Source organism: Macrotis lagotis, chromosome 2, assembly GCF_037893015.1.
Source record: "Macrotis lagotis isolate mMagLag1 chromosome 2, bilby.v1.9.chrom.fasta, whole genome shotgun sequence".
Taxonomy (NCBI): Eukaryota; Metazoa; Chordata; class Mammalia; order Peramelemorphia; family Peramelidae; genus Macrotis; species Macrotis lagotis.
This window is the reverse complement of record NC_133659.1, coordinates 220,192,280-220,218,052: the sequence shown is the minus strand read 5'-3', so window position 1 is coordinate 220,218,052 and position 25,773 is coordinate 220,192,280. Positions and strand designations below refer to the sequence as shown.

At 43.6% G+C, this 25,773-nt stretch overlaps 1 protein-coding gene across 2 annotated transcripts in view; it reads right to left on the bottom strand.

Annotated features, from left to right (window-relative positions):
- FASN (fatty acid synthase) overlaps positions 1-25,773 on the bottom strand; it is a 53,572-nt gene that overhangs the window by 15,579 nt on the left and 12,220 nt on the right. For both annotated transcript variants that reach the window (XM_074224816.1, XM_074224815.1), the window contains exons 6-23: positions 25,447-25,569; positions 23,525-23,640; positions 23,105-23,239; positions 19,494-19,953; positions 18,468-18,655; positions 17,580-17,769; positions 15,573-15,667; positions 14,760-14,894; positions 13,802-14,005; positions 11,443-11,558; positions 9,632-9,807; positions 5,507-5,698; positions 5,136-5,216; positions 4,787-4,966; positions 3,345-3,524; positions 2,977-3,180; positions 1,696-2,006; positions 189-578 (exon numbers count right to left, since the gene is read on the bottom strand). In XM_074224816.1, coding sequence (XP_074080917.1) covers positions 189-578; positions 1,696-2,006; positions 2,977-3,180; positions 3,345-3,524; positions 4,787-4,966; positions 5,136-5,216; positions 5,507-5,698; positions 9,632-9,807; positions 11,443-11,558; positions 13,802-14,005; positions 14,760-14,894; positions 15,573-15,667; positions 17,580-17,769; positions 18,468-18,655; positions 19,494-19,953; positions 23,105-23,239; positions 23,525-23,640; positions 25,447-25,569 — 3,476 coding nt within the window. The remainder of the gene's footprint in view (positions 1-188; positions 579-1,695; positions 2,007-2,976; positions 3,181-3,344; positions 3,525-4,786; positions 4,967-5,135; positions 5,217-5,506; positions 5,699-9,631; positions 9,808-11,442; positions 11,559-13,801; positions 14,006-14,759; positions 14,895-15,572; positions 15,668-17,579; positions 17,770-18,467; positions 18,656-19,493; positions 19,954-23,104; positions 23,240-23,524; positions 23,641-25,446; positions 25,570-25,773) is intronic.

The following is a 25,773-nucleotide window of genomic DNA, read 5'->3' as shown; positions in this document are numbered from 1 at the left end:
GCTATAAGGATCTCTGAAGGGAAAGTCAGACAAACAAAAAGAAAATCAATTTAGAGAGCAACAATCTATTCCCATGATGGAAGATCAAGGCCCACAGAGAGAGACTAATTGACAGTTTTTGGTTGGAAAGGTCAGGAAGGAATATTACAGAATAGCAAACCACCAACACTAACAGCAGGAACCCTCACCTGGCTCAGAAGGTTCTGTCTTTGATGCTGGTTGTAGGAGGTAAGGAAGGCAACTATCTCTCCCAGGGTCTCGCCTTTGAGAAGAGTATGAAGCAGTAGAAACCCTCCCTCCTTGATGGCAGCTCCCATGTGGCTCAGGGCAGTGGTGGGATCCCTCAGGGTAGCTAGGGTGCAGTTACACACCAGGAGGTCAGTGCCGTGAAGGTTGTTAGGGGCAGGTGCATCTGGGTCCCACTGACCCAGGGAGATGCCCTGCTGTTGTAATTGAGTCTCCTGGTCTTCCAGGGATGTGGACTGACGGTCAGTAGCAATATAGTCCACCTGGAGCATGGGCTGGCTGTTGAGGAGGCCAGGGATGAGGGAGTACAAGTGGCCTTCTCTAGCCAGAACCTTTGAAAACCAAAAAGAAGAGAAGAATGAATACCAGGGTCAGGGAAGGGCCAGGCTTCTGAGCCCCACTTTCTGCCCCTGGTCTGCATGGGCAGCTATCACTCTCCAGATTCTCCTGAAAGTGATCTTGCTATCTATTACCTCCAGAAAATTTTCATTGATTTGTCCTGATCAAATGCTCAGCCATTCAAGTATTTACTGAGTGTCTGTGTCTAGGTGCCTAGGACTGGTGGGGGGTTTACCAGAAGGGCAGGTCCACCCACAGTCAAGAAACCTAAGAGTGTCTGCCCATTTAGCTCTGATGGCACAGGACCAAGAGCACAGGTAACCTGAACCATGTCAACTGTCTTGGCCATGAGTCACACAAGGTCTCATTTTTGGTTTACCTCAGATTATTTTCTAACTTATAGTCCTCCTAAATTGATGTTGAAGAATTAGCATTCCCTACATGACTCAAGAGTAAAAAAAGACACTGCCTTAGCAAACAGGGTCCTGTTGACTAATCCTGGGTTATTTAGGCTAAATCTCTCTTCCTCCCTTTGGGGTTCAGTCTCCTCATCTGGAAGCCAGAGGTGTTATATGAAACGATTTCTCTTTTTAATAAGATTACTTCCAGCTCTGACATTCTATGATTCCTGGAACCTACAAATTACTGGATAGCAAAGATTGGGGAGCCTGGGGCAGACAGAATTTAGTAGGAATTCAAAATGGGCCGAAAGTTATTCAGAGTTAAATAAACAAGAGAGAACCTCCTATGAAGAAAAACCAATGGGAACCTTGAATCCCATCATTAAACTTTAAGTGGTAAAATTAATTTGTTTAAATGTACATGGTTACTAAGTCCATTTAGTTGATTATCTTGCTATTTCAAGAAAATATTTTGGGGTGAGAGTTTGGGCCTATGGTTTTCTTGGTAGGAAAGCTCTTTGGAATGGCAACTAGCCTGAGGTTTCCAGTCATTCCCTTATGTAGGGAAGACACAGAGTAAATCATGATGATAGATGCTCCCTGGGCTTGTCCTTGCTTCTGCCATGCATCTTTAGCTTCCCCTACCACCAAGCCCTGCCTTCTGGCAGCTTGTCATAGAAACCCTAACCCGTGGGGATGCTATACTTGCCTCTACCACCTTCATCTTGTTACTGGTGCTGTTTTCCAGGGCCGTGTCTACACAGGCCTTAAGTTCCAGGGAGTCTAGGAGTCCTGCCAGCAGGTGGTCCTCCTGTAAATGCTGCCACTCCTGAACTACCACCTGCCCCAGCTCCACAGACAGGTTACCATTAAGTTGCAGCTGGGAGGCAGCTGCCAGAAGATAGGGAAGTCCATTCTGTGGGGGCTCCTTGGAGGGAGCAGCCTGTGCCTCCATGAGGCCTGGCACAGAGAGCTTCACCCCATGCTGAGCCACTTTGATCTGCAGCTTCTGGATCAGACCTGGGAGGAATGGGGATAAGTAAAGCAAGGCTGGGAGTTCCAGGTTGGGGGGGGGGAGGGAAACGGGGACGAGGTCTTCATCCTTAGATGTTCACTAAGGCATGGGGTTGCTTGGATTATCTTTCACTCCAGGAAAGCTGCCAATTTGATGTACTGGGCTAAGTTTCTGTCTTCTCAGGCTTCAGTTTCCCCATTTACAAATGAAGCAAGGAGATGACTATACCTTGCTTGCTGGGGAACTGTGAGGGGCAAATGAGGTCACACTAAGAGCACACTCAGATGTCCTGGGAAGACATGGGGAAAAGCAGGGGCCCAGGGTCATTCACCACCATTCTTCCTCTCCCCAACCTCACACTGCTTCTCAGAGAGGCACAGAAGAAGCCTGCTTCTATCATTACTCCCTTCTAGAAAATGAGCACGAACATCAATAAGTCTGACCTGTGCTCTGGGCTACCCACTGTCAAGGCTCCAACAGAGCCCTTGGGAGTGTACTGTTTCTCTCAGCGCTAGCTCTTTGAAAAACCCAAGACATCCCCTGCGAATTACCTAACCTTTCTGTGTCCAGTTTGGACTTAACCTCAAGAGATGCAAATACCTGACTTGAGGTCAAGAGGTTTATCTTTGCCTATTCATTTAAACCTCTGAAATCTTAGAAAGATCATGTAGCAAATCTATGCAAGGCCCAAAGTTAGGAGGGAAGTCCTAATAAGATGGTCTAGACTCCAGATAAAGAGAGAGCTTGATGGGTTGGACAGATGAACCTTAAGGCCATGTGTGGGCCTGGAACATAGGTCACAGAAGCAGAGGAATGGGGATGCCCCAGTTTAACAGCAGGGTGAATGGATCCACATTCATCCTCTCTTTGCCTGTCTCTGAGTTTTTTATTTTTCAGTGTCTATTTCCACTTCCTTCTCTTCTGATTGCCCAGCCCCCTCAGTATACCCATCTGAAGACCCCAAGGTCTCCTCACCTTTGCATTGCTGTAGCTCTCCCTGAAGCTTGGCATTGTCAGACAAGCAATCACTCTCCAGGTGAGGCACAAAACAGAATTTTTCCAGGATGGGCATGTGGTGCTCCTGTTGCTTCCGAGGGGCCACTGAGGCATGTAGCCGTGTGATCAGGACGCCACCAGCCATGGTGTTACTCAAGCAGGAGTCCACCCAGACATCTGTCACTGCAAGGGGTGGGATAATAGGGTTTGCTGAGGGGAGGCAATACCACTGCCTCAGGACCTGCTTACCCCATCTCTCGTAGCCCTAGACATGCACGAAGAGTCTTGACCCCACAAAAGAGACAGCTAGGAAGAGAATGAAGAGGAAAAAGGAGGTCTGAGTCTACCTTGTATCTCATCCTGGTGCTGATACACTTTCTGCTGGTGGATGGCAGGGTTGATGTGGATGGAGGTGATACGGGTTGGGAGGCGCAGAGCACGCTGGGATTCTCCCACAATGGAGATTTGCAGCATAGTGTCCAGGAAGGTCACCCAATTGTCCTTCCATAGCAACTTTCCCTGGTTCCCTGTGGCAGCGAGAAGGACTCATTTGCATAGCCTTAGGAGCAAGAGACTCCCAACAACAAACTGGCTGGGGGGAGGTTGATCCCAGCAGCCCATCATATTCCCTCCTTTTCACCCATTCCCCCTAACACAGCAGCACCTTGGTACCTAAAACAATTGCTCTAGCAAGATGGCTTCAAACAGGGTTCCCCTTTTTGATCTGGTGAGCCTGCTGGTTTATTTATTTTTTATTCCCCATGAGGACAGCCCAAACTATAGAACTCTTTATTAACATCATTTTCCTCCACCCTGTGATATATAGGGAAAGAGACCTGTTTGGGGCAAAACATTTGTTTATTCATATAAAATATAAAGCCCACCCTGTCTCACCTACAAGTAAATCAGTAAGTCAGTCAATAAACATTTATTAAGCACCACTATGTGCCAGACTCTGTGCTAAGCAGTGGGCATATAAAAAGAGGCAATAGGTAGTCAGTCTCTGCCCTCAAGGAGCTTAAAGGTCTCTTTTTTCCTTTTTTCTTCCTTTTTGGCAAGGCAATGGGGTTACTGACTTGCCCAAGGTCACACAGCTAGGCAATTATTAAGTGTCTGAGGCTGGACTTGAACTCAGGTCCTCCTCACTCCAGGGCTGGTGCTCTATCCACTGTGCCACCTAGCTGCCCCAAGGAGCTTAAAGGTCTCAATGGAGGAACCAAGGCCTAACCAGTACCCCTTGGACACCCCCTCAATTTAAAATGATGGCCCTAATAAAAGGCTCTGGACAACTAGGTGGTGCAGCAGATAGAATGCTGAGCCTGAAGTCAGGAAGACTCATGTTCCTGAGTTCAAATCTGACCTCAGACACTTCTTAGCTTTATAACCTTGGACAAGTCACTTATTGCTCTGCTTGCCTCAGTTTTCTCATCTATAAAGCGAACTGGAAAAGGAAATGGCAAACCACTTCAGTATGTTTGCCAAGAAAAGTCCAAATGGAGTCATGAAGAATCATCGACTGAACAACAAATAAGAGTGACATTAAGAGGCACAGTAATGGGGACCTATGTGGATGAGAAAAGGACACACAAAAAAGCAGAGCCTTGCCTTGCCAAGGATTTGTGGATAAAGGAAGCAGCTAGCTCCAGAGAACCCCTGGCTCCACCTATTTATCACAGGTGACTCCAAAAGCCTGAACCCCTCCCACCTGTTCGGCTGGATCTAATGACCTGGCTCTTTCAGAAGTCTTTCCCTTTTGGGGAGTCTTCTTAGAGTAAACCACTAGACCCACCTTCGAGGTTGGTTTCTAAAATGCCTTGGAAATTGGGACCGTAGTCATAACCACGAAGCCGCAACTCTTTGTATACATCAGCCTTGGACAGGCTGAACTGGGCAGTGGAGGCTGCAGGACTCAATCCTGGCTGATAATCGAAGATGCTGGCATCTGGTTCCTCCCAATAATATACCTTCCCTACAAAGAAGCAAGGGTAAGGTTGAGGGGAAGGAGGTAACAGTATGCTTAAAGCTACAAGTTGGAAGGAAGATGGATAAAGCCTTAAAGCCTGGGTAGCCAGGAATATGGAATCACTAGAGTATCTACCCTCCACCCTCCAACCACTATTTGAGAAACCCACACTTACCATTCACAATCAGGGTCCCGTTATCAGATACTTCAAAGGTTCGAGAGGCCAACATGAGTCGTACTTCCAGAGACACAGTACCTGTGTGTGAGAGAGCAAAGCAATTCAAGTGATGAAGGGTATAGAAGGGATGGATGATTCCTTTTAACATCTGACATGTTACTAACACCTTGGATTTCCTCTAGGACTTCCAGTTTCAAATCATTAATTATTTTACTGGGCTGACATTGCTTTTTTGACAGACAAGATTCAGGATTGATTTCCCTCCCCACTAGAATCTGGGGGGTGTTGGCCTTTGGGAATTGGAGTGATGATCTCCTTAGACATCCCAAAGGCCCTTGATGACCAGGGTTGCACCGACTCCTTCTTACCCTTTTTTGGCAAAATGGTGGCCTGATGCAAGGTGACATCTTCAAAAACCACAGGCATCTTCGCCATGGTCATGTCCAGAGAACGTGCCAGTGTTTTCCAGACCAGGCATAGGTAGCCAGTAGCTGGGAAGATGACTCGTCCATCAATGCAGTGGTCCACCAGATAATGGTCTGGGGATTCAGCACTAGCATCTGTCATGGAAAGAGGACAACTAATTAGGCGTTGGGAATGTCCTTAAGGAAGGATGGGCCACATTCTTGCAGAGTATTGCACATTCTGCCCCTTCATCAATGGGGAATGGGAGAAGAGAAATGTGGAGGGCAGGCAGACATGGGCTCTGCAGCTGTAGGGAAACCCAAATGATTGGTCCTTTTTTATGGAAGAGGAAACAGTGGTGACCAGGGGATCAGTCATCTCTTATAGTCCACTAATGAGAGATTCTCATTCTGCAAGAAGAAGAATCCCTACTACAAGCCGTGACGAGTGATCATTTGACCTCCACTCGAGGATCCCCAAAGGTGGCGAAGCTCCTTCTCAAGGCAGTCCTGCTACTTCTGAAGAGACCTACTGGTTAGCCAGTTTTTCCTGACCTCACTGTGACTGTGACGCCCTGCACCTGGTTCTGCCCTACAGGTACCTGAAGATGGCCATCGCGTTTGCCTAGGATCCTTTTCTCCAGGCTAACCCCCTCAGCTCCTTCACAGGATCCTCTTTTAACATGGACCATTCTGGCTGTCCTCCTCTGGGCACTTCTCAGTATCCTTTAAAAACTATGTGACTGCCAGGGGCCACAGTTCTCTAGATGAGGCATGATGAAGGCCAGGAATAGTGGGATGACACTGCCCCCTATGCTTGGAAGCTCTGTGAGGTGGTGCGGTGGAGAGGGCTGGATTTAGAGGCCGGAAGTCCCAAGTTCAAATCCAGCCTCAGACACATAGTAGTAGTGTGACCCTGTGCAAGTCACTTAACTTTTCTTGTCTATTTCTTCAACTATAAAATGGAGAGAATACCACCAGCAGGACTGCTGTGAGGATAAGACAAGATTCTCTTTAAAAAGTGCTGGCCCACAGAAGGTAATTCATAAGCCTTTCGATGCACTTCCCCCTATTTATAGAGCATGAGGCTTGGTATCAAAGACTCCTCCTCATGATGGGTTCAGACACTTCCTAACTGTATGATCCTGGGCTTAACCCTGTCTATCTCAGTCCTTCATCTATAAAAGGAGCTGGAGAAGGATATGGTGAACCACTCCACTATCTTTGCCAAGAAATCCCTAAATGGGGTCACAGAGAGTTGAGCATGACTGAAAACAACTCAACCACAAAAAAATCTTGGTAGTTCACTAAGCCCTCCAGATTGTTTTTAGAACTAACAACAGGTCTCCTTCATTTGTGATATACAAATTTGAAAAAATGTCACCTATACCCTCTCATACCTTCACTGATAAAATGCTAAATAGAATCAGATATGCCTCTTGCCGCAATAACATTGAATTATTAACAACTTTTGAGTCTGACTACTCAAGGGCTGAATCCATAGGTCTACTGAGAGCTTGGACTAGTTAGGATTTTATATACACACATGTCTGAATCCATCTAATTATATTATATTATCATCTAGTCCCTGTCTTACATGTTCTCCACAACAGCATCAAAAGCTTTGCTAAAACCTAGGTAAATAATATTTATAGCACTCTCCTCATCTATCAGTTTAATAACCCTTTCAAAAAAAAGAGAATGAAGTTAGTCTGGCATGACTGGTTCTTCATGAAAGTAGTCTGGCTCCTGGTAATAACCTCTTTCCTTCATCTTACTAGTAACCATTTTAGACCAAAGTTGGCAGGCTCTGTTCTCTCTCTCTTTCTTTTGAGGTTCAGGATATTGCCTTTCACCTTCTGGCACCTCTCCCATTTCCCAGGATCTCAGCAACTGTATCAACCAAGAACCAGTTCTTGTCATTCAAATGGGCCATATGACTTAAATGCATGAAGAATGCTTTCTCTCACTGCCTACTTGCTTTTCTTGGGGAGCAATCCCTATGGACATTTTTGTTGTTATTCTCAATATAAATAGGATTTTTCTTGGCAAAAAAAAAAAAAAAAAAAAAAGAATATGAGAACTGAGCAGTTTTTGCTTTCTCCTGGCTGTCAGTTCACATCATCCCATCCATCCTAAGTAAAGGTGGGCATCTATCTTTAATGTTTCTTTTAAAAACCTAAGTTAGGGGCGGCTAGGTGGCGTAGTGGATAAAGCACTGGCCTTGGAGTCAGGAGTACCTGGATTCAAATCTGGTCTCAGACACTTAATAATTGCCTAGCTGTGTGGCCTTGGGCAAGCCACTTAACCCCATTGCCTTGCAAAAAAAAAAAAAAATCTAAGTTGGTTGATAAGGTCCCTATGAATCTACTTCAGTGTCTTCAGAAGAAATCCTCTTTCCCTTCTTATTTGAACTGTTCCCATTTATGTCTTAACTTGATTTTTTACTATTTCCTATCTCTCTGAAACTGACTTCCCATGAAGAATTTAAGGCCATAGGATTCCAACAATAATAATAATAATAACAATTTTAAGATTTGCAAAGTACTTTGCAATTATTCTCTCATTAAATCCCTACAACCTTGAGAGGTAGGCGATTCTTATCATCTTCATTTTATAGATGAAAATTGAAGCAAAGATTAAATGACTTTCCTGGGGAAAAATAGCTACCAAGTAACCTGAATCAGGATTGAAATTCAGATTAGGAAAAACTTCCCCAAAATTAAGGGCCCACATTTTTCTCTCCTTACCACTCCAGCAATGAACCTCTCCACATTAGTGAGGATCCCCAGAATAGCATTTCCTCTTGTGAACGCCTCTCATTTCTATTATTTAATTAAATAGACATGCTATGGATTTTTGAAGATTTATTTTGTAGCCTACAACCTGAGTTCCTCTACATTTCCTGCTACCACACACTTCTGGCTGTCATCACCTTTCCCCTGGACTATTGCAATATCCAATAGTCTCCTAACAAGGTTCCTACCCTACATCTAGTCTTCTTCTTATAAATGCTAATAAGAGTTTGGGTGGTGCTATAGAGGTTAACATGGTGAACTTTTTAAACACTAATTTTTATTGATTAGAGCATATCTCTGATCAAAAACCAAAAGACCTTTCCTTTGTCTAAGAAATGAGGTCCAGCCTCTTTGCTCTGGTATTCAAAGCTCTCCACAACCTGACCACATCCTACCCATTGGCTCTATTTCCCCAATGTTTTCATCCAGTGGACCTTCTCTCCTCACTTTCCCTTGAACAGGATACACTATTCAGGCTTTTCCTTAAATCTAGACCTCCACATTCCCCCATGAAACCATTCCTTATCTCTCTAGTGAGCACAGATTTCCCATATGAAAACACTCACATTTGATACCTCAGTTTTGTACCCCTCCAAATAAGGCAATGTCAAGATTGTTTCCCCTAGAGATACTGTATGATAAGCTCCTCAAGGATCCCTACCTTATTTCCTTTTGGTAGCACTTCCACCACACCTCCCCCTATCCCCTCCCCCACCCCTGATACCTAGGAGAGGACTGGGGTAAAAAGAGAGAGTGGTCAGTAAATCCCCTCCACAAATATTCAGAGCTGGGAGTGACCTCAGAGCTCATCTAGTTTAATCCTCTCTCCCTCTAAAGAAGAATATGAAGACCAGTTTTTGAGAAGCAACTTGCCTAAGGTGGCATAACTACTTAGGGGCCCAGTTAGGGCCAGAACTTAAGACTCTCCTAGTTTATCATTCTTCCCTACCCCAATGCAAGGCTCCCTTCCCAATCATTGAAGTGGCTTCTTATATTGGTACATGTAGGCGATTTGAAAATGGGAACTGGCATCACTCAAAGCTTCCAGGAAACTGAGTCCAGACTGGATCTTTCCCTACCCCATTCTAAGCTCTCTCTGTTGGATAGGATGTTTTTGTCCTACACCTAAATATTATACTGCCAGTACTACAGGTAAATGCCAAGGGTTTCCAAGATAGGCAGCCAAGTTCAAAGACTGTCAGATGCAGGCCCTGGGTAGGCTGAATTAGATTTCTGGTCAGACCCTTAGAGGATTACGGGCTCCCCTGGGGTAGGGAGAGAGGAACCTTACCAATGTTGTAGATGGTAGAGGAAGAGGAGCCTTCTGAGCCACTGGGGAAGTCGCTGGAAGAGGGGACATCCCAGATCTGGCTATGGTCCCATTTGATATGAGGGGAGATGAGTGGAGTCCCCACAGGGGCAGGGTATTCCACAGGTGGGAAGAGGCCATTGGGATTCACATTGGTGCTGAAGTGAGAAAAAGAGAGCAACAGAAGACTGAATCAGGTAGGGAATTGAATGTTGAGGAGACATGTAGACACACATCAGCAGATATCCAGACAAATTTTCCTTAAAATGTCTGTCAAATATGTAAGGGAAGACTATGAGACATAGTCATAAAATAGTTTTGAAAGTGAGTTCACAAGATATCTATTCTAACCCTATCTGAAGATGAGTCTCTGAGTAATGATTTTTAATGGTTAATAACCACACCAGAACCAATAAAACTAAATGAATGCTCTCCTTAGTCAACTTGGGAAGACAGATGCCTTTCATGATACTGCCAAAATGATTCTAACCTCTTCTTTGGGAATTACCACTGCAGCAGTTACACTGCTATATGAGTCTATTGGAGCACATTCTTTTACGTATTAATGGTAAAGACGGCCACTGTCATGCCAAGACCTCCATCAATGGCTCATCAAGGTTTGGAACTGAAGCTGTACCAATGCAATACAAGTTCCACTGGGCAGCAGATGCTAAGTTCAGGCTCAGTGAGGGATGGGACCAGCTGAATCTACAGGGACTCCTCATTAGATTCACATCACTGGACCTGTCTAATCAAAAGTAGCTTACTTCTTGGATGGGGCCTTGAAAAAACTAAAATTGAAGAGCAGAATCAAAAGGCCCTCCACATCTAGGTAATAAATTTTTTAGAACACAGAAATCTTAAAACATTCTCTTGAGTTAGAGGGGTCATTAGAGGGAACAATCACATTGGGCAAATTAGGAACCCCTGAATCACCGAAGTAAATACAAGCAAATCTTCCTTGGAGATAGATTTAATTTTTTAGAAATAATCCAAAGACTAGGAGCCAAGTCTGCTGAATAAGGTAGGTGATCAAGATGATAAATATCAGTCTGTGTTAGAAATAAGGTATCTCTTAAACTAGCTCAAAAAGCATTTCCAAAAGGAGGTCCTGAAATATTTTGAATAAAGGCAGCATTATTTGAACAAATGGTTCAAAGGAGTCTACACTGATAGAAATGTATCAATCCTTATTCATTTATTAATTAAAATTTAAAAACTCAACAACCAAACTTTTTGTTTAATAGCCACCATATATATATCAATATCCATTATCCATGGATGGATAACTGCTTTGTGAACTAAATATCTAAACCAGATAAACCTTCCTGCCCTTGCCAGTTGAGTCCAAAATTTCCCTTTGGCTGAGCTGGTGTAGGACAGGAATCAGACTGAGGATAGATGGTGGGAGTGTTTAAACAGATGAAGGAATGTGATTATCTCTTCTATATCAGAGGAGACAATTGAGAATATGGTTGAAAGGGGCTGGGACTCTCCTTTTTTTCCCTTTTAAATAGTATTTTGCTTTTTTTTAAAATTACAAGTAAAGACAATTTAAAAATTTTTTTTTTTTACAGTTTTGAATTCCAAATTTTCTCCCTCTCTCCGACAAGCAATTTGCTATAAGCTATCTATGTGCAATCATGTAAAACATATTTCCACATTAGTGGGACTCTCTTTTTCTAGGATCCCCATGTGGGGCTGTGATGGTGAAACCTGGGTTAGTCACAGTTCCTCCTTGTGGAGTGAGAATAGCAGCTTCTCCTTGCCTGGTTCCCACCAAACTCCCCTACCCGGTTAGGTGGAGCTTTCCAATGTTGGTGAGGAAGAACTCCAGGTTGTCCTTGTGGTCCTTCTTCATCAGAGGAATGTTTGTGCAGGTTGGCTTCAAGCCTCTCTTCAGGACTGCCTAGGTGGGGGCAGGGAGAGATGCAGAGGTTAGGGAAGAAGTCACATAATCGAGGTTGCAAAAGGGCAGAGAAAGAGCAAAAGCTCAGTCAGCTCAGGTCAGCTCTGATCCCAACGCTACTGTTTGCAGCGAGGCTTTTCAGCCAGGATGTGCTTCCTGGTAGCTAACTTTTGCTTGACTTTTATGACTGATAATGGTCCTATGTTTCCAAACCCCTCTAATTGTGGTCCCACAGACTATCTATATAGTCACTACTTCTTTTTTTCGTTCATCTGTTTTGTGCCCTCACTGAAAAATTTCGTATGATTCAATGATCTGTGTCAAATCTGATAGCTCTTTCTCAATGATCATCTGCTTAAGTCCCTCTGTAAGGTTTGATCTGGCAGCTCCCTCACTTGGCTTCAGTGACTTTGGCCTCTTCTGGATATTCTCAGATTATTTCTGAGTATTTCTCTTTTTCTTACACCTCCTCCCTTCACCTCCCTCCCACTGAATTTCAGATGTTCCCTAGAATTCTGTCTACAGCAACTTCGTATTATTTTACATTCTTTCCCCCAGGTATCTTATAACTTCAGCAACCTCAAATATGTAGATGATTCTTGAATTTCAGTCCAAGCCACCTGCAAGCCTGAATAGTGACCATCATCACCTTAAAACTGAAGTGCCTAAATCAAAAAAAAAAAAAGGTCCTAATACTTATCATTCTTTAATTTTCATTACCATTTTACTAGTGACCCAGGCTCAGGAGCCGAACTTAACTTTGACTGCTTCCACTTGACAAGATCATAGATTGAGATTGAGTCATTCAATCCTAATTTTTTTTCAAACCTATCTTGCATATTGGTCTCTTCTCTGTTCTCATTCTTGTCTAAGACTGCATCACCTCACTTAGATGCCGAACCATCTGCCAACTCATCTCCCTGAATTCAGTTCTCCCTCAAACTTGTACAACACTGTCAGATTAATTTTCCTGAAATATCACTTTTAACCTTGCTCCTTTACCCAAAAGCTTAAAATGGACTTGAACTCCTCATCAAGTCTAAATTTCTTTGTCAGTTTTCAAGGCCCTCCAAAATCTGGCTCCACCTAGCTATCTATCTCCAATCTATCCTCCCACCATTCCCCAAAAGATCTCTTCCACTTAAATCAGGATGCTCTATTTTCCACATGAAACTCACTGCCTTCTTGTCAGTCTGATTTTCCTCGGCTATACCATCCTCTCTTCTCAAAGTTTTTAAAGCATTTCTTTATCATCAAGATCTATCTTTTCCAGGAAGTTTTCCCTAAAACCATTTAGTTCTTGCTCAAAAGGATATAGATTTAGAGTGAGGAGGGAGCTGAGAGAACTGCTGAGTCCAAGCCCTTCATTTAACAAGAAACTGAGGCCTAGAGATGCTAAGCCATTTGCCCAAGGCCAGATAGATTACTAAGTGTTAGAAGCAGAATTTGAACCTTGGCTGGACTCCAAATCTAGTCCCCTACACTCTACCACAGTGTCCTTCATTGTGTCCCACTCTTGAATTCACGACACATATAACTGAGAAGACATCGATCCATTTTTTTTTTTAGGTTTTTTGCAAGGCAATGGGGTTAAGCGGCTTGCCCAAGGTCCCACAGCTAGGTAATTATTAAGTGTCTGATGTCGGATTTGAACTCAGGTCCGCCCAACTCCAGGGCCGGTGCTCTATCCACTGCGCCACCTAGCTGCCCCAGACATCATTACATTTTAAAGTTTTATAGGGGTATGGGGGGAAGAAAACCAGTTTCCTCATGTTTCTTGTCATCTCTAAAGATATTATAAAGTATTTGAGGGCAAGAACTGTGTTCTTGAAGGAAATTTTCCCCTTCACATCCCACCAAATTCTTTATTTTTCAATAAGCAGATAAGATATAACAAATACCAATTCAAATCTATTGATATTTGTTATATCTTATCTGCTTATTTCTTGATGGCAGGCATGGACTCCACAGCAGTTAAAATTTCCACTTCACCCATTGCCAAGGATAAGGTGCATGGCATCTAGTAGACACTTAAGAAATTTCTGTCATATTGTGCTATACAGGCCTCCCAGGTAGCCCCCAGCACTGTGCTGAGCATGTTGAAGCTTGCAAGAATTATTCTTTGCCTATTGTCAGAATGACTCTTGCTGCTACTCAAACATGTTGCTAATATTGTTGGCATGCTCTTTGAGTGACCATGTCATGTTCTTGATTCAGGTCTCCCCCCCCAAGGGCCCCAGTACCTGTAGGAGGGCATGGGGGGCGATCTCCAAAACCACAGCATTGTCAGGGACATGCCTCAGGGCCTCTTGGAAGAGTACTGGGCTCACCAAATTGTTGACATTGTACTCTGCTGAGGATGTTTGGGCTAGGGAACCCTTCCATTGGTCTTCAGGGATGGAGGTGCTGAGCCAGCGAGGGGAGCGGGCCCGGGGATTTTTGATCACCTGTGTGAAAGATTCTCAAGATTACAAAACACATTATTGTAGCCCCCTGCTACCTATTCTAGTCACTCCAATTTTTTGCTGATATTCCTTCTCTTCTGCCATCCTCCTTCCACCAACCTGTCTGTCCTCTCCAAACAACCCACTAGTATGTTTCTTCTTTCATTTTTGTCCTTAGCTTCATTCTAAAAAAAATAGCTGAGCTAAGAAAGGGAGAGGGAGGACTATACATCTAGGCCCAACTGTTGATCTGCCTCTAAAATGTTTCCAAATTCCTCTTCAAACTTCTTCCCAGAGAGGACAGAAGAGCTCAAAAGACATCTAAAAGCATTGTTCTCCCTTCTCGTAAAACTTTTACTCCTTCATTCCATCAATCCATCATCTTGTTCCCTCACTCAGAAGCTACTCAAAGATACCCCACTACAGGAAGCCTTTCCTGACTCAATCACTTCTATTATTTCCTCATCTTCTTGGTTCAGAATCACAGAATGGTGAGAGCTGGGAGGACATGAGAGGACTCAATCTAATGTCCTCATTTTACAAGTGAGGAAACTAAGACTCAGAGGAGGAACCCCTCTCATCTGCTCTGGAACTTACCCTCTTTCCTTAATAGATGATAAGTTAACTTGAGGACAGGTACTTGGCTCTCTTTGTATTTTACATTCATGAATATTTTCTGGTGCTTCTTAGAGGGTTGGTTCTATAGCAGGTGGACGTGAGGTACCTGATAGGGGATCCCCAGATTCTTTTCACTCACCTTCTTCAGGGCCTGAAGCAGAGTAGGAGCGATGGACTCCATGAAGTATGAGTGGAACGCAACTCCACCTGTTCTCACTTCCTTAGCGAAAATTCCTTCAGCCTTCAATTCCTCGATGAATTTGGTCATTAAAGCCTGGGGAAGGGGAGAGGGAGGGAAATGGACAGAGTCAATTCTCTTAAGCTTCCATCTTCAAAGAAACAAAAGGGGGAAGCATTTGGAAGCAGTAGGGAGGAGGACAGACTTGGTTATTCCTCAAACTATCGTTTCTAAAGTCACAATTATATTTGCTGGAATATATGACATGCTCATTTGTCTGAAAAGCCAGCTGAGCATCATGGAGTATTAGAACTGGAAAAAGTCTCAGAAATCATCAAGTCCAATCACCTCATTTTACAGGGAAGGAAACTGCCACCATAGTGGCAAAGGGACTTCCCTAGAGTGACAGAACCAGTTAAGACAGTGCTGGGTTATGGCAGCATACTAGGGAACACAGGTTGTTTGAGAAGACTGCTTTTCCCATTACACCAAACTGCTTCTTACAGAAAAGGTCCTGTGATTTATATATGAGGCTCAGAAGATGAAAGCCAGAACACTCTAAAATATCAGAGTACCCAAAGTAGCAGTTCTCTCATCACAGCACCTGAGTCCTCATTCTAAGGGTTCTTAGAAAATGGTTTTATCCCAGTTCCCCACCCACCCACCCAAGTAACAGATGACCAGACTAAGAGGAAATCTAAAGATGGGATTTTTCTTGCTGCCCTGGAAGACCAGATTCTCCATTGCTTTCTCCAGTCCAGGGTCTTTACTCACCTGGGGTCCAGAAATGGTGACTGTATCCTCAGAGTTATGGCAGGCAGGGACAACACCCTTGGGACACCGCTGTTTGCATTCTTCCCATGACAGTCCTAAAAATGGGGAGCAAAAGTGTTATTTCAAATAACAAAGGGTCAAGAATAATGGGATTCCCAGGTAAGATTAAGGTCTCTTTCTGTGGAGGGCAAAGACTCATTGTTTCCCAGGGTTCCTTCCCCTACATTGGATTTTCTTGAACCTAGTAGCTGATGACAAGTACAAGTCCTTGAGGATAAGCATGTAGAGATGCTTACACAAGTTGGATCTGTAGCTGTGAGGGGATGGGGAGGGTGGCTACAAGCTTAAGTGAACTTCCATGGAGTTTAGGAGGGAGGAGGGGGAAGATACTAAGGTATATAACTCAAGGATCCAAGTACAGAAGGCTTCCCCTACCTGAGGGCACAGTGGGTTAGTCAAACCCAGCCAGGATAATAGCCATGTCAAATTTTGGCCATTCTGGGTCAGATATTTTTAATAAATCTATGCCTTGATCTCCCACCTTCCCCTCACCATCCACTTTGACTTTCTCAACCTGTCAAGTATATTCCTAATGCAATCTCTTCCTTCCTCTCTAGGCACTGTTGTGACTGGTGTATATAATCCATGCTTAATTACATTTCTATCTTATGGTTCATATTAAAGGGCAACCTCCTTAAGAGGAGAAATTAAAATTAGGCTTTTCCTATTCCAAATGATTAGTTCCAGCAAAATCTTGATTTATGCTTATGGAGCATAGTGACAAGATGGAAAACTCATAGCAGAAGATAATAGTAACAAAGATTAAGAGAAAAAGAAGTTGGATTGATACAGCAATATTGTTGTTATTGATGATGCTGATGATGATGTTAGACCTTTGTTCTCAAAGAAGACCATGACATCAAGAAGGTAATGCCATGACAGGCATGTGAAAATGGATTTGATTGAGGAGGTCGCTAGCCTCACTTTCTCCTCCAAAGTCATCTGGGTCCAGAGGCCAGATATGAAGCAGGACAACTGGTGATGGCCCTGGATGCCAGGCAATCAGGATTAAGTGACTTGCCCAAGGTCACATAGCTAGTAAGTTTCATATTTGAACTCAGGTTCTCCAGACTCCAGAGCTGGTGCTCTATCTACAGCCCATTTGGCTGCACTAATAATTTATAAAAATGCATATTGTACCCTATGAAATATATATTGCAAGTATTATATTCCCATTTTGGAAGTGATAGGATGGAGCCTCAAAGAAATCGTTGACTTGGTTCAAGTCACAATTTGGCAGAGCAGGGACATTTATCCAAAATCTAATACACAGATAATTCCTACTACTTAGCTTTGGAACACATTGCAGGGCTTAAATATCAAAAAAAAAAAAAACAAAAAAAACCCCAAAACCCACCTGCTATGAATTTATCTCCCTTATTTGTTTGATTTAGGCTAACATTCAAATGAGTTAGCATTTCCTGGATGGTAGCTGGGAAGCAGTTTGGGGAATAGGGCTGAAAGCTAGCCTGGAGTTAAACATTTGTCATGAATAATCACTGAGTGGATAATTAACCCACTCAACCCTGGAAGAAGAAAAGGGCCATCAATGTGAGAAACAAAGATCTCTTTGGAGATCAACTTGTCCAAGCTATTCATTTTATAGATAAAAATTAGACCCAGGGAGAGGGGAAGTAATTTGTCCAAGGCCACAGCAGCTTGGAAATGAGAGAATTGGAACTGAAGCCTAAATTCTCCCTTTGTTCTATGTCATTTCTTCACCCACAATACACCAAGAAGGAGGAATCTTGCACAACTCTGCGTAGGGAGAAAATTCTTAATACAAATGACAGAGTTGATTACTGAAGACAAAACAGATCTTCACCTTCCATGTTAAGTCTGTTCAGGGCCTAGGGACCATTTCTGATTTCTTCCTGTCCTGACTTCCCAGGGGAGCCTGGAATGGACAGACCCATATAAAAGCATGGCAGTTCTCAAGTTACTTACCCACAGCTGCCATGCTTCCTGCAGGGAACTTGGCATCTTTGATGCATTGGCCTCTCCAGTAGGCAGCAAGGACAGCCTCATTCTGGGTGAGGCAGCCATCGGCATAGCCACAGGCTACCTCACCCAAGGAGTGGCCAATGATGCCATCTGGCTTTAAGCCCATTGCCGTCAGCATGTCAATCTGGGCAATCTGAAGAAAGGGAGTAACAGGGGAAAAGTCAATCAGACCAAGGATCACTGACCCTCCAATTAATACTTTCCCTAGCCTCTAATTAGAAAGTGACAGTATAGGGCTACCCAGTTCTGGGCCATGTCTTTGTTGGACTCTGAGATTTGTGGCATAAGGGGTGGGAGAGAGAGAAGTCATATATTAAAAACTGTCTTTTATTATTAAAGATAATAATATTGACTCACTATAAGCAGCACAAATACCCTGGATTTTTTCTAATTGGGTAAAAGTTAGCCACACCTGATCCCATTCCTCATTAGACCAGTGAAATGTTAGACAGATGTCTGGCCAAAATTAAGGTCCTACTTTTTGATGGATGAATAGAATTGTTCTTTGTGTGATACTTCCTGGTTCAAATTGGAATTGAACCCATGACCTTGATCACATTAACAAAAGGTTCTACATGGAACCCATTAAGTTACTGGCTAGACCATCCCCTCACACACCCTAGCTAAGATGTATCTGAGTTAAGTAGATCATCAAAATGTCTTATCAGGCCACCCCCAACTCAGAAAGAAAAGCAAAATCAAACAGATTTATCTTTGAAACCTTTTTCTTGAGTAAAGGATTGCTTGTTTTGTATGATGGGGAGGTAGTACCCCTGGAGAGGTCTCTGGGATAAGGTGAATATAGAGATGGAGAAGTATCTTTTTACCTACCTGAATTGCAGTGAGGCTAACAAAGGCATGGACGATGTCATCAAAGGTGGTCTCATCAGTACTCAATAACAGGTCAGATACCTTGAGGCCGTACTCTTTCACAGCCTCATCAGAGCGCAAGATGGAGTTACGAAAGATGTCCAGTCGCATGAGACTCAGGCCCATCCCCCGCCATTGCGTGCCCATACCTGTTTTGAGGGGTGGGAAGATAAAGTTACCTAGTTTAAATCTAACCTCCTTTTCCCCTCCCATTTGCATGGAAGGAGGTATTCACCCCACCCCCAGTCCATTTCAGGTGGCCACAGAGGAGAGATTGTCAGGTGTGTATGTGGGAGGATCCCTTGGACAGCCCTTGGGAAGGAGTGGGAGCCTGGAGAAGAGAAGACTCAGGGACAGGGTAAGAGGGATCAGAGGGAAGCTATGCTTCACCACAGAGATCATCATTGATCCTGTAACTGCCACATTCAATGATCTTTTATTTTTTTAAGTTTTTGCAAGGCAGACGGCGTTAAGTGGCTTGCCCAAGGCCACACAGCTAGGTAATTACTAAGTGTCTGAGACCGGATTTGAACCCAGGTACTCCTGACTCCAAGGCCGGTGCTTTATCCACTACACCACCTAGCTGCCCCCAATGATCTTTTCTTAATCATCATTCTTTTTTGACCTTTCTACATAACTGAAAACTGTTGACCCTTGGACATTCCTGAAAAGAGGGAAACTTATTAAACACAAATGAATTTCTTATAAACAGAAATGTTATCTTTTTTTGGTTCTCATCCTTTCTCTCCCAGACATGAGGAAATGATAAAACTGAGATTTAATGTGTAGCAAAGAGGATTTACAACTTATTAAGTGTTGGTAGAAAACAACAATCACAGAATTAGTTTAAATGTCACTGCATTTGGAAACAGAAACGGACAGGTTCTTTTCAGCTCTCAGATTATATGATTAGAATAAAGCCCTGACCCTAGGAAGGGTTTCAGATGGATAAGATCAGGGATGGGACAAAGAGGCTAGAAAACTCACCAGAGCAGATGAACCAGAGGGGTCGTTCCCCTGAGGTTACCATTTGTATTTCCTTGGCCTTGCTCTCTCCCCCAAGCACAACGAAACCTCGGTAGGGCATGCTGGCTGTGGGGACCATGGCAATGTCATTGAGCATGCTCACAAAAGTCTGGTCCTGGGCCTGCAACTGACCCTGCTCCAGCAGTGTCTCTACAGCCTCCTCTGTTCGCCCGCTGACCTGCAGCAGGTGTGGCAAGGATGGGGGATGTAGGGACTGCACCCGTCTGGTGTTGGGCTTGAGAACGATGTGGACATTAGAGCCACCAAAACCAAATGAGTTGATGCCAACATTGCCGCCTTTGACAGGAATTGGTTTGTCCACCACCATCAGTGTTCCATCAAGGAGTGCAGGGATTTCAGGGTTGGGGTTCTTGAAGTGAAGGTTAGGAGCCCAAACCCCATGTTCCAGAGAGAGAAGCACCTGTGGATTAAGAGCAAGATGAAGCAGGAGAATGTAGATGAATGTCTGAAAGACATTCAGAAAATTTGTTCTCTGCAGCTGGTTCTTCAGGGCTAGAGCAGGACCAGCCTCTTTCTTAACTCCACTTCAAATTGGAACTATTAAACGAATCCAGAATCCTACCCACTCCTGCTAACACTAATGAAGCTTTAAAGAACAGCACCCTGGGAAATTTTCCCTCCTTTACGGACAGTAATACAGTGCCTGAGAGACGGTTTATGATGCTCTCATAGTCTAATGGAACTAACCATCTATAATTCTACATCCCAGGGGAAGATAGCTATTTTCTGGACAAATAGGAATTCTGATTCGTCTATGAACCATGCCTGGCCCTTGGGCTGTGAGGGCCCTACCTTCTAAATCTTAGAACCTTAGAACTTAGATCTGCAAGGCACCTCAGAGTTTGTTCTATCCCTTCAATTTAGAACCCAGAGTATGGTAATGGCAGATTGGTTTGTTGTCGTTAGTGGTGGCTTTAATTCATACCAGCACCCTAAGGGCACACAGGGGCTCCATAGGGTTCCTTTTTTCCCCCCTTCTTTAAATATAATATGATCTGAGAGTGGAGGGAGACAGTGGGTCTGATGGTGTACAACAGTATCAAACTATACTTCACCACAGAGATCATCAATGATCCTGTAACTGCCACATCCAATGCCCTAATCATCATTCTTTCTTGATCTTTCTGTAGAACTGGACACTGTCGACCCTTGGACATTTCTGGACTGTGAGTTTTTTGTTTTTGTTTGTTGCAAGGAAAAAGTGATTTGCCCAAGGTCACATAATTAGATAATTATTAAAGTATCTGAGGCCACATTTGAACTCGGGTCTTCCTGACTCTAGGACCAGTGCTCTATCCACTGCACCACCTAGCTATCCCTGAAGACTGTGATTTTTTTTTGATACTTCTGTCTCTTTGTTCTCTTCCTATCTCTCTGACCACTTTTCAGTCTACTTTGCTGGATCACCATTCATGTCAAACCTCAAGACTGGTCCTCACACTCTCTTCCTTGGTGATTTCATCAGCTCTTACAGTTTCAATGATCTCTATGCAGAAAACTATTATAACTATATTTCTAGAACTAATCTTACTTCAGATCTCCAATCCCACATCTGGAACATTTGATGTTCCACAGGCATTTCAAATTTAGTTCATACATAAGCAGAACTCATTTTCTCCAAAACCTTCCCATTTTTTAAATTTCCCTATCACTATCAAAGACACTATCACCTGGTCAAAACAGAACTCATTTCTCTTTATCCTCACACTTGGTCTCTTCTGAACATTATTACTTTTGTCAAGGGTGCTACCATTCCTGCTCACCACCTTGGTGTTGTCTTTTCCTCCTTACTCTCATTTACCCTACACCCATCACTTGTTCTCTTACGTCCCTCTCCCTCACATCTTCACTCCTCTTTCACTGCCATCACATTCGTTCAGGCCCTCATCACCTCTTACCTTGATTATTGCAATATCTTCCTAATTAGTCTCCCTGTCTCAAATGTCTCCTACTCCAATCCACTTTCCATACAGTTGACAAGGTAAAGATGCCTAAATCACAGAGTCGGTGATGTCACTGTCCTACCCAAAAATTCCAGTAGTGCCCTATTACCTTTTGAATAAAATATAAGCTGCACCTTTGACCCACTATTGCTCTTTGTTTGGCATTTAAATTTCTTCCCAGTCTTATTACTCTTTAGCCCTTTGCCATATTAAGCCTTCCAGCTACACTGGCCTTCTTGAAGTTGCTGAGATATAGGAATTTGTCTCCAGTTGGTGTATTTGCATGGCTGCCCCCATTTCCGGAGTCTAACCAGGAATTCTTGGCTTCTTCAAGACCCAGCTCAAGGGCTAACTTTCCTGGTCCTCCCAACAGTTACTGCCTTCCCCTCTAAAGCTTCTGTGTATCTCCTTTGGGTTCCTGTATCCTGAATTAGAATACAAGGTTCCTGAGGGAAGGTATGTCACTTTTGTTTTTGGATTCCCATGATTATCACATAATAAATCTTTAATATATCCCTGTCCCCTTGATTGGATTGATTGATTCAGGGAACATGGGTTTGAAGCCTGCCTCCCGCATCACCCCTTTCCTATCCAAGGGCCATGATACCATCCCCAGAAGTGAACAGTGACTTAGGTTTAGCCTCAGAACAGAGATCAGTATTCAGGTTGGAGATGGGAGGGCAGATAAGAAACATAAGACTGGGGGAGGAGGGTTGAAATGGGGGGCTGGAGAGCCGAAGGCTTCAGGGAAGCGAAGGTACTTGTTTAGGGTATCAACCTCCTACACAGAGCAGGAGGAGACTAATCATCCAGCCAGCCCATGGCTACCTCTCCTCCCCCAGAGTCAAGCCCAATCAATCAACCACACCTAGTCAAACCAGCCAGGCTAGGTAGGGGTGGCAATCTCATTCTGGGGCCAAGTTACCAGTTTCCAAATTCCCATTAGACTTGCTTACTAGTTAAAGAATCAAAAAATATCAGAGCTGGAAGGGATTTTGGAAGTTATCTTGGCCAACCCTTTCATTTTATAGAGGAGGAAATGAAATGGATTGAATCCCAGAATTTTATAACTGAAAGGAACTTTAGTTAATATCTAGTATAGCTCCCTCTTTTTGCAGTTTTGGAAACTGAGGTCCACTGAGGGAATTCAGGGTAAAGGTAAATTTGGAATTAAGGTATTCTGATTCAGATTTAGAGCTTCCCCTACTTGTTTCTATAATTCCTATCATACCTTTTCCCATTCTTGCTTCCTGATTAAATCCAATTTATTTCTAGCAGCAGCAAGACTGAAAGGGACTTGTAAGTGGAGAAATCACTCTGCAGGCTGAAATTGGGAAAAGGGTAATTGCCACACTCACTGAGACATTTGGTTTGACACTATGTAAGACACATATCTTTCCCTTAAGCCAGGTGAGTAATTTCCCAGTAACTTTCCCAAGAAGTAGATAAACTTGGGCATACAGAGAAAAACTATCTTGCATGAGTCAACCTCCTCAACCCCAAGACCACCCTATCCAAAGTTAGGGAGACACTATCACCTTAGAATGGAGATATTATCCTAACAAGTTTAGTCTGGGCAGAACCATGAAGCATTCCCTACGAGGTTACCTTGGACAGGGCCGCTAGCCCTGAGGCAGGCTCCGGATGGCCCATATTTGATTTTGTGGATCCTATTAGCAGCGGCTCACGGCGAGATTGGCACAAAGCCCGGACAATACCATTTAATTCTTGAGGATCCCCAACCTGAGAGAACAAACAAATAAATCAAGAGTCCCTTGGCCAAACTAATTTTTTTTTTAGGTTTTTGCAAGTGACTTGCCCAAGGCCACACAGCTAGGTAATCATTAAGTATCTGAGGTTGGATTTGAACTCAGGTACTTCTGACTCCAGGGCGGGTGTTCTATCCACTGTGCCACCTAGCCACCCCAGAATTACTTTCTAAAGAGCTGACAAAACATTTGCATAATCTTGGCTGAGATGGGTGAGAAGGTAAAGGAAAAAGAGAATGAGTGGGAACCATGATCTCACCTTGGTGCCAGTGCCATGAGTTTCAATGTATTCCAGTGAGTCAGGGGAGATTCCAGAATTCTTATACAAAGATCGCATTAGCTGTTCCTGTACCTCTCCAGAGGGGAAAGTCACACCTGCAAGAAGATACTATCTTCAAGGCCCTGATGGCCTTATCAACTTTACCCACTGGTGGCTTCATTCCTACAACCCATCTACTAGTTAGATCTTTTGGATGGTATGCCCCTTTGCTGCCATGACTTCTCTGATCCTCCCCCTGCCAAACCAAGTACCTCTCTTCTCTGAAGGCTCAACATGGCAGATTAACACCACCCCACGGTTTCTTGGTCAATTTCTCCTAACCTGGGACCTCCAGATACCATGGATTCAAAATGCTACTTTTTTTTTTTTTAAGGTTTTTGCAAGGCAAATGGGGTGAAGTGGCTTGCCCAAGACCACATGGCTAGGTAAATATTAAGTGTCTGTCTGAGACCGGATTTGAACCCAGGTACTCCTGACTCCAGGGCCGGTGCTTTATCCACTACGCCACCTGGCCACCCCTAAAACGCTACTTTCAAGGGATGTAGTTCTTTCCAACCAATAATCTCTTAACTGACAAATTAATAATGGCCTTTTTTTTTAGATCTCAGTTTCTTAAACCTATCTACAGCATCTGACAACATGGACTACCTTCTCCTGGATACTATCCTCCCTGGATTTTTTGACCCTGCTCTTTCCTAGTTCTCCTCTAACCTGTCAGACGAACAGTCTCTTTTGCTAGATACCATCCATGAATCCTCTAACAACTTCCTCTGTAAATCCCAAAGCTCAGTCTTGAGTTCTGTTCTCTTTCCTCTCAAGATTCTGTTAGAAACCTCATCAATTCCCATGGGTTCAATTATCATCTAGACTTGGATGCCCCAGATCCAGCTCTAGCCTCTCTCATCAGCAATTGCTCATTAGATATCTAAAACAAGATGCTCCAAAGGCATCTCAAACAAAGTATTTCCAAAACAGAACTCAGACCCTTTCAGACTCCCCTCTCTGTTCTTCTAGTCACATGAATTTGCCACCCTGGTGGCAATCATCAAATGTTTGCTCTCATTCACACCATCTATCTATTCAGTTGCCAGATCTTTTCCACTGATAATTCCAAAACATCTTAGACAATTCATCCCCTTCCTTCTCCTTGTACAGTCACTAATTATTCAGATGATTGCAATAGCTCTCTAACTGGTCCTCCTGTCCGTAGCTGCTAATCCAATAAGCTGCTAAAGTGACTTTTGTAGGTTTGACCATAACACTACTTTATAAATTACACAGGCTCCATGTTACCTCTAGGATCCAACAGAACTTGCTGCTGCTTAGTACTTAAATCCCTTCACAACCTGCCATTTCTTCCTTTCTCGACTCGTTATGTATTATTCCCCTTCATGCACAGTATTCCTCATGCATGATATTCTATCTCCCACCTCCATATCTTTAAATGAGCTCTCTTCCATGCTTGAAAGTGCATTCCCTCTTCACCTCTGCATTTCAGAATTCTTACTTTCCTTGAAAGTTCAATTCAAATACCAGCTTCTCTATGTAGTCTTTACTGATTTCCAGAGCTGCCAGTGCAATCCCCCTTCCACCCAATAAACAACCATTTGTCTTTCTTGTCCATACCTATATTTTTATATGTTGTATCCTTTGGCTAGCTCCTCAAAAGGCAGGGACACAGTGCACAGACAGTGTGTGGCACATGTATATACTTAGTTAATACTTGCTGATCAGTTGACTGGGGTAGCCTCCCTAGACACTAGTTGAGACTATAACCCTTTTGACCTCCAAAGAGACTGTATATACCTGGAAGGCAGAACAAGGTCCAAATAAGAGCACCCAAGACAGGCTCTATCTGTTGTTGGTGACCCTTGTACCCAGCCCTTGACTTCAAGACCTACCTTGCTCCTTGAAGCCATCCGTGTTGGTGCTAGCATTCAGTATTGTGGCATACACCCTCTTGGCCATGGATTTCTTCATCATTAGGATGGCCACCACAGCCTCAGCCCGGCAATACCCATTCCCTGAGGGGAAAGACAAGATCCTCTCAGGACTTCACATTTGCACATGATCATAAACTGAAGCTAAGACTTGTTTTAGGCTCCTACCCTGCCACCATTCTTGAGAACATGACTTGGGTCAGTTTCTGCATCTAATAAACAGGTATTACTCCTCAAATTGTCTCCCCAGATATCTAAGTAAAAAAAAAAAAAACAAAAAAAAACCAC